This window comes from Manacus candei, unplaced genomic scaffold (genome assembly GCF_025592945.1).
Source record: "Manacus candei isolate 608988 ecotype Guabito, Panama unplaced genomic scaffold, ASM2559294v1 h1tg000026l, whole genome shotgun sequence".
Taxonomy (NCBI): domain Eukaryota; kingdom Metazoa; phylum Chordata; class Aves; order Passeriformes; family Pipridae; genus Manacus; species Manacus candei.
The window spans coordinates 4,974,330-4,986,465 of NW_026138074.1; the positions used below are offsets into that span (position 1 = coordinate 4,974,330).

General features: G+C 43.0%; 1 protein-coding gene across 2 annotated transcripts in view; it reads right to left on the bottom strand.

The window, feature by feature from the left end:
- Window positions 1-6,238: 6,238 nt before the first annotated feature.
- The window catches only part of CMTM7 (CKLF like MARVEL transmembrane domain containing 7), a 30,758-nt gene continuing 24,860 nt past the window's right edge, over window positions 6,239-12,136 (bottom strand). Inside the window, exons 3-5 of one of the 2 annotated variants that reach the window (XM_051789056.1) lie at window positions 11,875-11,973; window positions 10,761-10,842; window positions 6,239-10,424 (exon numbers count right to left, since the gene is read on the bottom strand). In XM_051789056.1, coding sequence (XP_051645016.1) covers window positions 10,411-10,424; window positions 10,761-10,842; window positions 11,875-11,973 — 195 coding nt within the window. In that variant the 3' untranslated portion in view covers window positions 6,239-10,410. The remainder of the gene's footprint in view (window positions 10,425-10,760; window positions 10,843-11,874; window positions 11,974-12,136) is intronic. The other variant, XM_051789055.1, reaches the window with a different exon arrangement.

Consider the following 12,136-nt stretch of genomic DNA (forward strand, 5'->3'; position numbering starts at 1 on the left):
TATTGATCACATGGATCTGAAAAAAGCAAAGTGGCAGACTTGCTAAAGGCAGGAGCATGACCCAGTAAAAGGTGTTGAGTGCAAACAATTTATTCTGGTGTAGAAAAATGCAGGTGACCAAGTCACTTGGTTGAGGGAGAGCTGCTGGATACTTTAAGTATTGTTTGGCTGATTATCAATGATAGGAGGTAAAAAAAAGGAAATAAACCTGCATGCTTTCTGGCAGGATAGTGCTTTTTTTGTCTCATAATCCTATTTGCTTATTACCTTGTGGTCATCTGGTACACAGGAGGAGAATGCCATTTCCTTCATTGTCAGCACTGAAATTGGAATGCCACAGTATATTTTCCTTGTAAATGTTAAAGGTGACATTATCTCTGATGAAGTTGCCAGAGATGGGTGTAACTGTAAGGATTCATAAGGGAAAAAGGTCCCTAATGCTTTTTAATTACATTTGAAAACTAGATGCAAGAAAACAATTGAGGCAAAATGTTGTATTAAAAGGGTATGTCAGTGGTGGATTTACACACCATGAGAAAGTAACTCAGAAGTCCTAGATTTAATAATTCCAATCATGACCACGCACTTTAAGTCATGGCAACTCCTTTTTCAGGCGTGTAATCCAAACTAGGTTACTGTAAATTATCAGCATAGTGCAGCAAGGCAGAATATGGGCTGGTAGTCTGTGGCCTTTCTTTGTGAGTGCACAGGCACCACCTGGTTGCTGCCACCTGTCCATCCTTTGTTCAAGGCACGTATGTGTTTCCTTGCTTTGGGATGGGTTTCTCCTTACAGTGAGGAGAACAACTGGCCACCTGCTCTATCACAGAGCTGCCATAGTGCAGGAACCAAGCAAGGTTCACTGCTTGGCTGGTCTTTGGGTGTGACTGCTCTTCGGATTCAGAATAGCTATTCTTTGCCTGCGGAAGGAAGCACAGGGAAAGCCTGCAGTGTATTTTGAATTGTTCATGCCATCTGCACAGGAACCTGCTGACAAGCTGCAGGAGGGAAGTTTGCCCACAAGAGGGCAAAGATGATCCTTGATTGAAATTATTTAGTCTGGAGGGCTTCACCCTCTTCCCACCTGTATTTTCAGTGGAATTGAACTGCCCCATGCTCTCTCTTGTCAGCGTGGCTATAAATTAACTGTTCATTATAGGGATACTGTTTCCAATCATATGCTTATTTCTCAAAATGTAGCTTGAAGGTTTTTGGTAATATATTCAGGTCAATATTGTCTCAAACAGATACTTTACCTGAGCAGTTTGAAAGGGTTTTACCTGTATTCCTTTTGGTTTGTAAGCTGTCAGTAGATGTTTTTAAAAATTCAAGTTGAGCTTCAGCTGCGTGATGATGCCTGCCACCTATAGCACTGCACTGTGGCACTGGAGATTTTTGTGGTCCATACTGCGCTGTGGTTTTCAGTGAAGGGTCTGTGGATCATTTGTGGGAGAAGAAAGGAGCGGGGAGTACCTGAGCATTTCCTGGACTCTTGGAAAGTTAAATGAGAGAAGCTTATTATCCAAAAATGTAAATTATGCATGCGGGAAAAAAATCAGGGCCCACAACCAGAAATGTTGGCAAACATAGCTGTAAAGCGTGCCAGAGGGGACTTCTTGCAATTCTAGTCCTCTTCAGGCACCCCAGTGAAACTTGCTTTGACCAGCCCACGTGCCCTGATCAGTTTGTTTCTTATGACCTGTTATCTCTTGGCTAAATTATTGGTGGGAAAACAAACCAGACTTGGCTGGTTTGAAGTTGGCAAGTCCTGAGGTGAGAATCAGGGCTTCACAGGAGGTGACAGCATAAGCACATGCTTCAGTAGCATGACTCATGTGCAGCCAGAGGACAGTAAATACCCAGTCAGGTGTGTGTTGCTAGATGTGCTGCATGAAAGCATGTACTATTCTGCAGTGCTAAGCTTGGGGGGTACTTCAGAGCTCTCTTTTTAGTGCTCATTTGGACTTACTGAAAGCATAATGTTGTAAGACAAAAAGCATGACAAGTTTTTTGTTACCATATGCTCTACCCTTGCTTAGAGAATGGTGCAATGTTGCTCAAAATAATGCACGTCTGTCTGCACTGCAGCCCTCCTTTTAACTACTTCCTTTGCACCAGCTGTCGCTCTTCCAGAAATATCAGTGCAATACAATTCTGAAATCCCCGTTCATGTTGAGCTGTAGGTAAGGAAGGGACAGTTACTTAGTTGTTCTGTGGTCTCTGCGCTCCACTAACCAAAGGTGTGGAGCTGGTATCCTGGTATGAGCAGCAAGGCATCCTCAGCAAGAACAGACTCACCACTCCTATTGTCATTGTTAACACCTGTTTTCAGTCTCTTTTGCCTGTCTGCTCTGTTTCAAGTGCTTCAGATCACTGGGTTTTGATGCTCACATCCTCTTTGATGCTTCCCATTCCTCTACCTGAAATCTGAACTAAACCTCCCTATCGGTGCAAGTCATAGCAACAAGAGCTTTGGCTAAAGCTCTGCCTGCTAGTTTCTCAAAACATCTGGGATAAAGTGGCTATGGAGGTCTGTCTGAGGGGATACAATACAGCTCTAGAAACAAGTGTCTTGTTAATGTAAGCCTGTTTTGTGCCTCACAGTCCTATTGCTCAGAAAGGCTCTTTTTATGAATGAACCAATGTTGTCCTTGACTTGATACAGGTTTTTTTCTAATTGTAAACACTTGTTTCTGGCAATTCTGCCTCTCATTGGAGGGTAACAAGGGCATAATTATTGAGCTCTCATGCATCACAAACTGCTGAGCATGAGGTATTAATGGAGTGCTTTGCTGCCACCATAGCTTAATAGCTACAGCTGCAGCATTGTGCTCTTGTTTGGCAGGGGTTCATGAAAAAGGGGGATGCAGATCATTAAGTTTTATGTTAAAAGTGATTTACAGATGTAGAAATAACAGTAGACTGTGCTAGATGGACAAAGCACTTCTGATTTAAAAGGAGCTATTATACCAGCAGAACTGTGATTCATACTCATGGCGGGACAAAGCCACCAGCACTAGTCCACCTCATATAACCCCCAATAATCTGAATAAAAGAAAGTTGTATTAGTGTATTGTGTGTGCTGGCAGGGCTGTACTGGGGGAGGAGGGGGAATCATACCCTACCATGACAGCTGGCCTGCAGATGTAATAGAAGGAAGCTGCAAATGGATGCTTTTGGGTAGCTACAGGCTGTGAGGTGACAACAAACTCCTAGCCTTGTCCCTTTCCATCCACCCAGCAACAGTCAGATACCAGTGCTGGAATTAAAAGGTGAGTGTTGCCGCAGCTCCACAGGGAAAATGAAAGGGGGTCTCTCCTCAGCTATACCCTTACATGTTCCAGCTGAGTGGCCAAGCACCCCTGGTACATGATGGAGGAAGAGGCACATCAAGAGAATGAATCAGAGGGAAGGGTAACTCCTGCACTCTGAGTCACTGCTGCTTGATTCACTGTTGCCCTCCTCTTTCTTCATTGAATTTGCAGCGGAGAGTGGCTGGGTATTAAGGCTAGTCCTGTGCAAATAGGCCCAAGACATACTGTGCTTTTTCCTGGGAGAATGGTATTTACTCGGTTTGCCCTGTAAAAATAGGTGCAGAATGAGTGCTGTCTTCAACTTCCTAGTCTAACCTTGTATTGCTGAAGGGTTAGGTGCCTCCGAGTCTACACCTGTGGAGTTTTCTTCCCCAAGTGTCTAGAGTCTTGCTGCAATTCCTCCTTTGCCAAGAGGGCTGCCTGTCTTCTGTTGCTCTTTCTGCACAAGTGCAAACACGTAAGAGAATGAGTGGTTCAGACATACTTAATTTAGCAATGACTCTACATTAGTGGCTTGAGGATATCCACCCCTGCAGGGAGGAATGCCCCACCACCCTGCTTGGCCTACCACATCATTGACACAGATGCAAACTCCACTTCAAAAGCTGATGTAGCCTTCTTGGCCTTTTGGTAGCCCCTTCATCAGCCACAAAAACATGCAGGTGTTTCCTTCACCACCACAGATTACTTTTTTCTGCACATACCCACACACGCAAAGCACAGAGCACTCAGCCTGTTCCTTTCTGTCTGTGCTGTTCCCCGTTTTCCCCAGGTGCTTGGCTTGCTGCACATTTGCCTGTCTGCCTTTGCACGGTCCCAGCCTGTGGGCACACCTCTCTGGAGTCACCCATGAGAATGGCTCTGAAGGTGATGTACATGGCAGTGCCTCTGAGCACCTGGCAGGCCTGAAATCACTTCAGGGCCAGTCAGAGTAACCTGGGGGCTTTGTAGCACCAAGTGCTGGCACCTGTGCATTCCTGTGTCACTTGACACTGCTGGCAGAATTTCTTGTCACAGTTAAGAGGGCAGGACTGCTGCTCTTTTGCTAATGCTTTAGAGGTTGCATTTTATTCCTTTCAAGTGATTGCTTTGTGTATTGCTGTTGTTCTAGGTCTGCAAACATCTAAAGAGCAATAAATGATATTACGTGATCTTGGGCACTCTGAGTTTAACTCAGTCCAAGCCAGGATTAACAAAAATGCGTTTTAATTGAAGTAAATTTATCTGTATCCTAATCCTTTCTTTTGCTTCAAAAGCTCTGGCCTTCATGGCTGGCTAATGCTCTGAAGGACATACTCTGCTCAAACACACCTGAGAGTCAGTTGGCATTTACACAGTGACAAAACTGCTTTTGAAAATATTTATCTTGTGTGCCTTTCTGTAAAGCTGTAGTTCAGCAACATGCAAAGCCCAGGTGCTGCTGGAGGTGATGTTCTGTTCAGGAATTGATACAAAAACATTAACCCAAGGAACAGCACTATTCTGAGCTGCTCCCTCAGGAAAGGTCCGGTAGTGCTGCTACTCTGCAGTGCTCCCTTGATTTCTGGCTTCTTCATCTGCACTTTCTTTTCTAGCTCTTCCCTCATTCCTCACCACCTCAAAAGGCAGGGTTCTCCTCTGCCTCCATTTTATAATGCCTCCCTATCACACTGCTGTTCCTCACAACATGTATCAAGCAGCCACAATACCGTGCCTTTGGCTACTCAACACTGGCTCCTTAAAGCCAAGCTTTCACAGCACTAAGCCAGAAAAATGGCAAAGATTTTGGTATCTAAATTCTGCCTCCATGTAAAACTGAAAGCTCGTGTTGGCAGCCACTTCACCCTCGAGGCAAGAAACTCCTGTGATGCTGCAACCTTTTTTAAATTTTTTTTTTCTTTATTTTTCCTAACTTTCAGTCTTCCTACCTGTGTCAAGTGCTGCTTCTGGGCATGGCCAGACAATTTCACTTTTACTGTCAGAGCAGCTCAGACAGAGGTAGAGGTTAAAAAAGCAGACAGATTTTTTTTTTTTTTTTTGCCAACTGCCCCAAGGCAGAGGGACTGGTTCAAGCAGGTGATGAGAGCTTGTTTGATACTTAATAAATTAGCAAGTCATTTACACAGTAAAACAGTGCAGATATGAGATAATAAGAGGATAAATCATCAGTTATTTAGAAATATGGTCTTTTTTTAAACTTCTATGCAAGCCCGTGGATGGTGGGAACCCAGAGTATACTGGTCAGTCCCTAGTAATAAAGTCCAGTGTGTACTTGCCATACTGGCCATGAGAAACCAGAGTGCTGACCCAGGGGGCTAGCTGGGGCTGAGGGACTCTGGGCTCAGGAACAGGCAGAAAAGAAATAAACTCTGGAGTAGCCAGTTGTGGGTAATCAGTGACCTCCAGAAGGGACAGACAAGAGCAGCTAACAGCACTTACTGCTCTTCCTGTTTTCCAGCTGCTGTTGTGCTGGAAAAAAGTAATCACCCTTCTCCAGGAGAGGAAGATGACACGCAACAGAGTGACTTTCTGACCTGCTTCCATGTAGCAGGGTTAAACAAGCCCAGGGACTGAAAGCAAGGGCTACCTGTTCCCAACAGGATGACCTCACAAGTGTACAGCCCTGCGCATTTGCAGAGGAGCAAAAGGTAAGCCAAGGGCACGGCACTTGCACTTGCACTTGCACTCCAGTCTGAAACCTGAACAGCCCCAACAGAGGGGTTGTGTAAGAGTACCACAGAGGTTTGTGGTGAGAGCTCTTTCTTGCCACATGGGTGTGAATCCCTTCAGGTAGAAAGAACAGGATGTGGGCCTCCCACAGACCCTTTCTCTGGTATGCACCTCCCCCCATCTCACACAACCAGCAGCACGTTCAGGATGCCACCCCAGAGTCAAGTGCATCAGTAGGGCCCAGCAACATGTAACTGCAGCTCTCCTTGGCTTTCAGACTGCACTCAGTCTAAAAGCAGGTCTGTACTTGGCCCCAGGCTGGAGGGATGGCCAAGGCCACTGGCCAGCACACAGCCTCAGCAGCAGCATTTTGCTCCATGCTGTCCCTAAGAACAGTGGGGCCCTGAGCAATTTTAAGTTAAACAAGGCAGAGCACGTGGCAACTTGATGCCATGTTCCACAGCCTCTCTGTCAGATCTCGTGCATCCTCCTGCAGCTTTAGCAGAACATGAAAATGCCACACACAGGCTTTGAAGTGTAGACAAGCAGTAAAGAGACTTTTGCAGCACTCCAGGCAGGTTTGTCCTTTAATTACTGAAACAGCCAGAAACTGATATCTGACACCATTTCTATTAGTGCATAATGGACTCACATTAGTTCCTCCCCTCATGGGCTCTCTACTGATGTTAGCACCTGATCTTCCTTCTTGCCTGCTCCTTTTTTTCCTAAGTTCCTAGTTGTCTTCCCTGAGCATCACTTAACACCCCCTGCCACACACACATACACACAACCGATTAAAAGTTACTATCCTCGTGTCCTGCTACCCCTTCCAACCCCCTCACAGTGACTTGTTTCCAAACAGTGCAAAACACAACCATTTCTCAACAACAGAAAAAGTGTGCAGGCTGTCACATAACCTGCAGTGTCTTCATCCAGCACCGTGGTCCTCAAGCTTTTCAAAGCCACCCTTCCTCTTTTTAAAAAAGTTTCATTTCCCCTTCTCATTTTCCCAGTTTCTCCCTGACAAAACCACTATTCATTTTCTAACTTATCTCAAGCCCCCAGTACTCAAACATGAGGGGTTTTATTTTCAGAGTATGAAACAGTTTGTACGATTTTTTGTATGTACCAATTTTTTTCTCCCAACATTTACATTTTAATTTTTCAGTAAAAACTGAACCCCAAAATCTATCAGTGTTAGCTCAAAGGATATACTCCACTCATCTTGGAGCTGAAGGGGATGGATAACTTTTGTGTGGGAGAGTTGGAAACCAGCACATGCAAACAAAACAGCAAGGGATGAGGTTTTTTGTGGCTCCTGCTTATTGTCCCCCAGTTACAGGACATATTCTGACACTCCCCAGAAAGAAAGTCACTGCTGCAGTAGAGGACGGAAAAAAATGAACAGGACAACAATCTGATTTTCTACATCACCCAAATAGCTAACAGAGTTAGAGTTTATTTCTAAAACAGCTGGAATCCCATATTTGACAAAGTTGCAGACAGATGGAGCTTTCAGAACCAGGTTGACACTAAGGGAAACTTGAAACCCTTCTGCTGGCAGAGCTACAGTAGAGCGGTGCCAAATTCCCTGCCAGACGGAGCTGTCATTCAAAGATGCCCGGTAGAGCTGGTGATACCAGAAAATCTGTGCTTGTCTTGGTAGACATGCTTTACAAGGAGGATTTGGGGAAAGCAAGGAAACTCTAGCAGCAGAGATGTCAGTTTTCCAGCCTGAAAGCATCCTGCATTAAGAGCATATGGTGGGTCTATAGACCCAGCACTGTCATAACAGCAAATGCTGCAGGCATACCTTAGCCCTGTTGATAGGCACAAAAACCAAAATGGCACCTGTAGCTTATTTCTCTTGATCCAGTATAAACAAGTGCACTTGCAGCAAGACATATTCTTTGGATGATCACAGAGCATAGTTCAGAAATTCTTTGGTTGTCAGACTGCATGAAATTCCATGGGTTTTTTTCTTTTTTTATTCCGTATGGTGACAAGTGACAGAGTGATGTGAGAGGCTGAAAAAAAATGCTAGTGTAGTGCCAGGAGAAAGGGCATCATTCCAGAAGAAAGTGGAAACACCCTTTTCTTCAGAGCAAGCTCAGGCGCCAGTCCCAATCCATAGCAGGTGCTTCTCCCTCCTACCACTGCAGCACTGAGGCCTCAGCTGCATTCACACCATCTGCAGCAGAACATTGGTTTCCCACAGGATTGCCAAGTGAGGTTAAAGCTTTTAGGAATGTTTCTACCTTCTATCTGAGGTGATATCTCAGGAGGTGAAGGAAAAATAGTGCACATATCGTTCCTCTGGGGGAACAGAAGACAGGAGTATCCTTAAATATCTCCCATATCAGTCCAAATTACAGTCAGAGTGCTGGTTTCCAAAAACTGTAGTTAAGTCAGTCTTGGCAGGAGGACTGGTGATCCAAGCACCCCTGTTGCAAAAAATTACACATACATATATAGGTGTGTGTGTACCTTCTTCTGCAGATATGTTCACTCCAATGTCCTAGAATGAAGTCCCTTGTCCCATATGGCCATTTGATTGGTCCTGTGCTGGCAGGGCAAGGAAGCTACACTAACACTGACACTGCTAACAGGGATTTCTAGCTCAGAAGAATGTTTGTTCTCTTAAGTGAGAGAGCCTTTGAGGCATGCTCAATTCAGGTTGTTAAAAATAAAAAAAACCAGCCTATTTCTGACCAAACACAAAACATATCATCTGAAGGTATGGGGCAGAAAAGCAGGCCAGAGTTGGACATTGTAAAGAAATAAAAAATAGTCAATATGCAATCAGTAACATTATAACTGCCTGTTTAGTTTTATTTGAATAATCCTCTATATTTATGTTAAAGCAGTTTCAAATTGTTTGCTGCTCTGTGTTGCTGTAAATAGGGCACTTATGAAAAGGAATAGCAAGAAGAATCACAGAAGCTGTGCACCTTTAGAAGGGGGATCTGCTCAGTTATTTTCATTTACTTACTCAAAATTTTTGACACTTAAAGCAGTTGGCCAATTTCTCTTGTCTAAGAGCTAAAAAAAAAATTCTAAGTAAAGACAGATATATTAGGATGGGAGAACAAAAATAAGGTGGTAACAAATAGCAATGTGTGTTGACCTGCTACAAGGCACAAAAAGAATTTTCCAAGAGGACCATTAAATTACTTAGCAGTATTGATGTGGAATTTCAAAAATACATAGCAGGCCAGAAAATGCTTTTTCCTTCAGATTGTCCTTGGTAAACTGTATAAATCCTACTTCTGCTTCACCACCATGGAGTTGTCTTGACAGAAGAAACCAATTTATAAGTACAAGCTCTACTTCACAGCTAGACATGAAAGGAGAAGCACCAAGGAGGAGGACGGGCCTGCGCTTTTTTCCTGCAAAGAATTTCCAGGTCTCCCGAGATGGGCTACAAAAAGGAAAGAGAAAGGTACCAAGAAGGAATTGTCTCAGAATTGAAGTTACATAGAACTTCATGATCATACCAGGTTGGACAAAACTGAACTGTTCTGTCTGTCCAGGCTCTGGGCAGAGTCTCCAGGATCATGGATTCCAGCTGAGGCAGAGGAAGGGACACACCACATGTAAGAGAAAGCAGCACAGTGTGCTTTCCATAAACACTGTTAGGTTCCAAAGAGAATAATTTAAGGGAAATGTACAGAAATTTTCTACAGAACAGGTCTTACTGTGAAAAGAAAAAAAGAGATCCCACAAAACATCAAACTTATATTCCTGGGTACATATTTTCCTGTATTTGGCAAGGGGAAGTTTTTAAGAATAATCTTTGATTGCTAATATCCTGTAAAAATTCATGGAGGAAATCCTCGATTTTATCATGTACTGTTGGGGCTAGGAGGGAATGTTTGCAGTGATGTATTCAAGTTGCAGTTCATAATTTTTTATGTTGGCTGAGCTGATATGAGAAAAAGTCCATAGTTGTGATAGAAAGAGGTAACAAAGACTTGGGTCCGTGTATCCAGGCACAAATTAGTTTATAACAGTTCCTTTAACAAATCATCCTTGGAAGTTAAGGATCAGGTAGGAATTTGTAGGACTTCCCTTGTGTAAACAGATGGAGAAAATCAGAAGCAATTTTTCTATCCCTCTGAAAGGAGAACCAAACGACTGTCCAAATGAGTTTTAAATGCACTTATTGCAAATAGCTGGACATGACCACAGCCCAGCTTGTGAGACAGAAGCTGTCTTTCTCCAAAACAAGCAGGTTCTCCATTATAAACTTCTTTGGGTGGGGAGAAGGGAGGGGAGCAAAAATACTTTGGTTCACAACATTGTTTTGCATAGGCATTCAAGTAGATCTTCCAAAGCTACCAGCTGTCCAGGCTAGTAACATAACACCCATGCCCCCTCCTCGGTAGTGGACGCTCCTCTTTGGTATCCTATTTTGTAAGGCAGACATCTTCCACAGATGATGGAGTCACACAGATGCATCTTTGAAAAGGAACAAACAAATTAATCTAATTTATTAAGGAACACACTGGAAACCTTCTTTTGGTAGGCGGTAGGGGAGGGAGAAAAGAAAGTGTTGATAAATTCAGTATTTGCAAGAAGCAAGTTATTTTGCTCTTGTAGTTATTTGTTTACAGCTGTCAGTAGCTGTGATACGTCTGTGTTGACAAAAAATATGGAGTTACTGCTTCATGAGTAATTTTGAGTAACAACAACCAAGACATTAATAAATCCTTTCAGGTAGACACAGCCCTGTGGCAGAAAATATAAATATTCATTTTGGGAAGCATTCTGGCAGTTACTAAGCACGATACTTACTTGTTGACTGCGTGATGCACGAAACCTTGTAGGACGACCACATGCTTAAAATACAAAGTATTGTAGCTAGGAACCCGAAAGTCTGGATGGGAAAACAAATAAACCACAAATATTTACAGAGCATTAGATGACACATATTCCATGCATGTATGAACACTTTTGTATATTCAGCTTCATATTTTATGAGATTAACAGACCCAAAAAAAGTGATTTTTTTACTCCATTCTGCCAAAATACTAAAAAAATAAAATTTCCTGTAGTATAATAGCAAGTTATGTCTTGTGAAAACAACAACTGACAGACAGACAAAGAGTCATATACAAGGAGGGAGAAAAAGTTGGACAGCAGCATGGAGTCTCACCTTCTAAACTTCTCACCAGGATTCTGCAACAAAGAAAAGACTGTTTCTAGCACCTCTGAGTACTGTTCTTTTACTGCCCCATTCAAACAAGTCTTTCCCTGCTGCCTGCCAAATAAACAAGTCAGGTTAAGTATTCTAGTCTGTTTGCATCATCCAGACTAAGTTTCTGAAAGCAATTCATTATTCTGGAGGAGTTGTATTTCTGGTCCTGCTGCTGTGAAAATACTGTCACCCACACTCATAAGTCATGCCTCTCTCTACAAAGCCCTCCAGCCAACAGAGGCAGAAAGCATCTTCCAGTAAGTCAGTGCAGAGCCTCAGTGGGTTTTAGCTCAGGAGAAATTATTTTGAAGAGGTCTCTGTTCAGGAGCAGGAGGCAATCAAAACCCAAAGACTGAAATTCTGTAGGTAAGTTCCAGGTGCTACAACAGCCTTTTGTCAAAACTTAATTGTCTTAATTCTTCCCCTAAACATATTAGTTCCAGTGAGTTAATGCAGAAGCCTTTAGTTTCAACACTCTGACAGGACAAATACCCACTTTTAGTGGTGAGTCTGGAGTCTCACAACAAAATATTTTTATTGGCACCGTGTTACAGAACATTCACTGAAATGAGTAAGAAGGTAGTTCACCCAATCAAGACACAAGCAAGGCAAGTCTGTAAGAAAATAAAAGTACAAGTAACAGATTTCCAATGCCCTACTGTATATATATTGCAATTTTAAAAATGTCAAGACTAATAAACACAGTCTTACCGCTCCAGCCACAAGTCCAGTCACATTGTAACTCTTGGTTGCTGCTACAATCGATCCAATGAGAAGCAGAATTGTACCAATTAAGTAATGAAGGAACTCCTGTAAAGACAAACACAGCCTGCATCAGAAGGGAAACTTAGCAGGAAAGCATTTTGAAATGCCTCAGAAAGAAATAAGGTTGGCAGAAGTGACTCAAACCCAGAGGACAAAACACTAGTAAAAAAAGGAAAAAGAAAAAAAAGGCAAAATGATATTAAAAAAA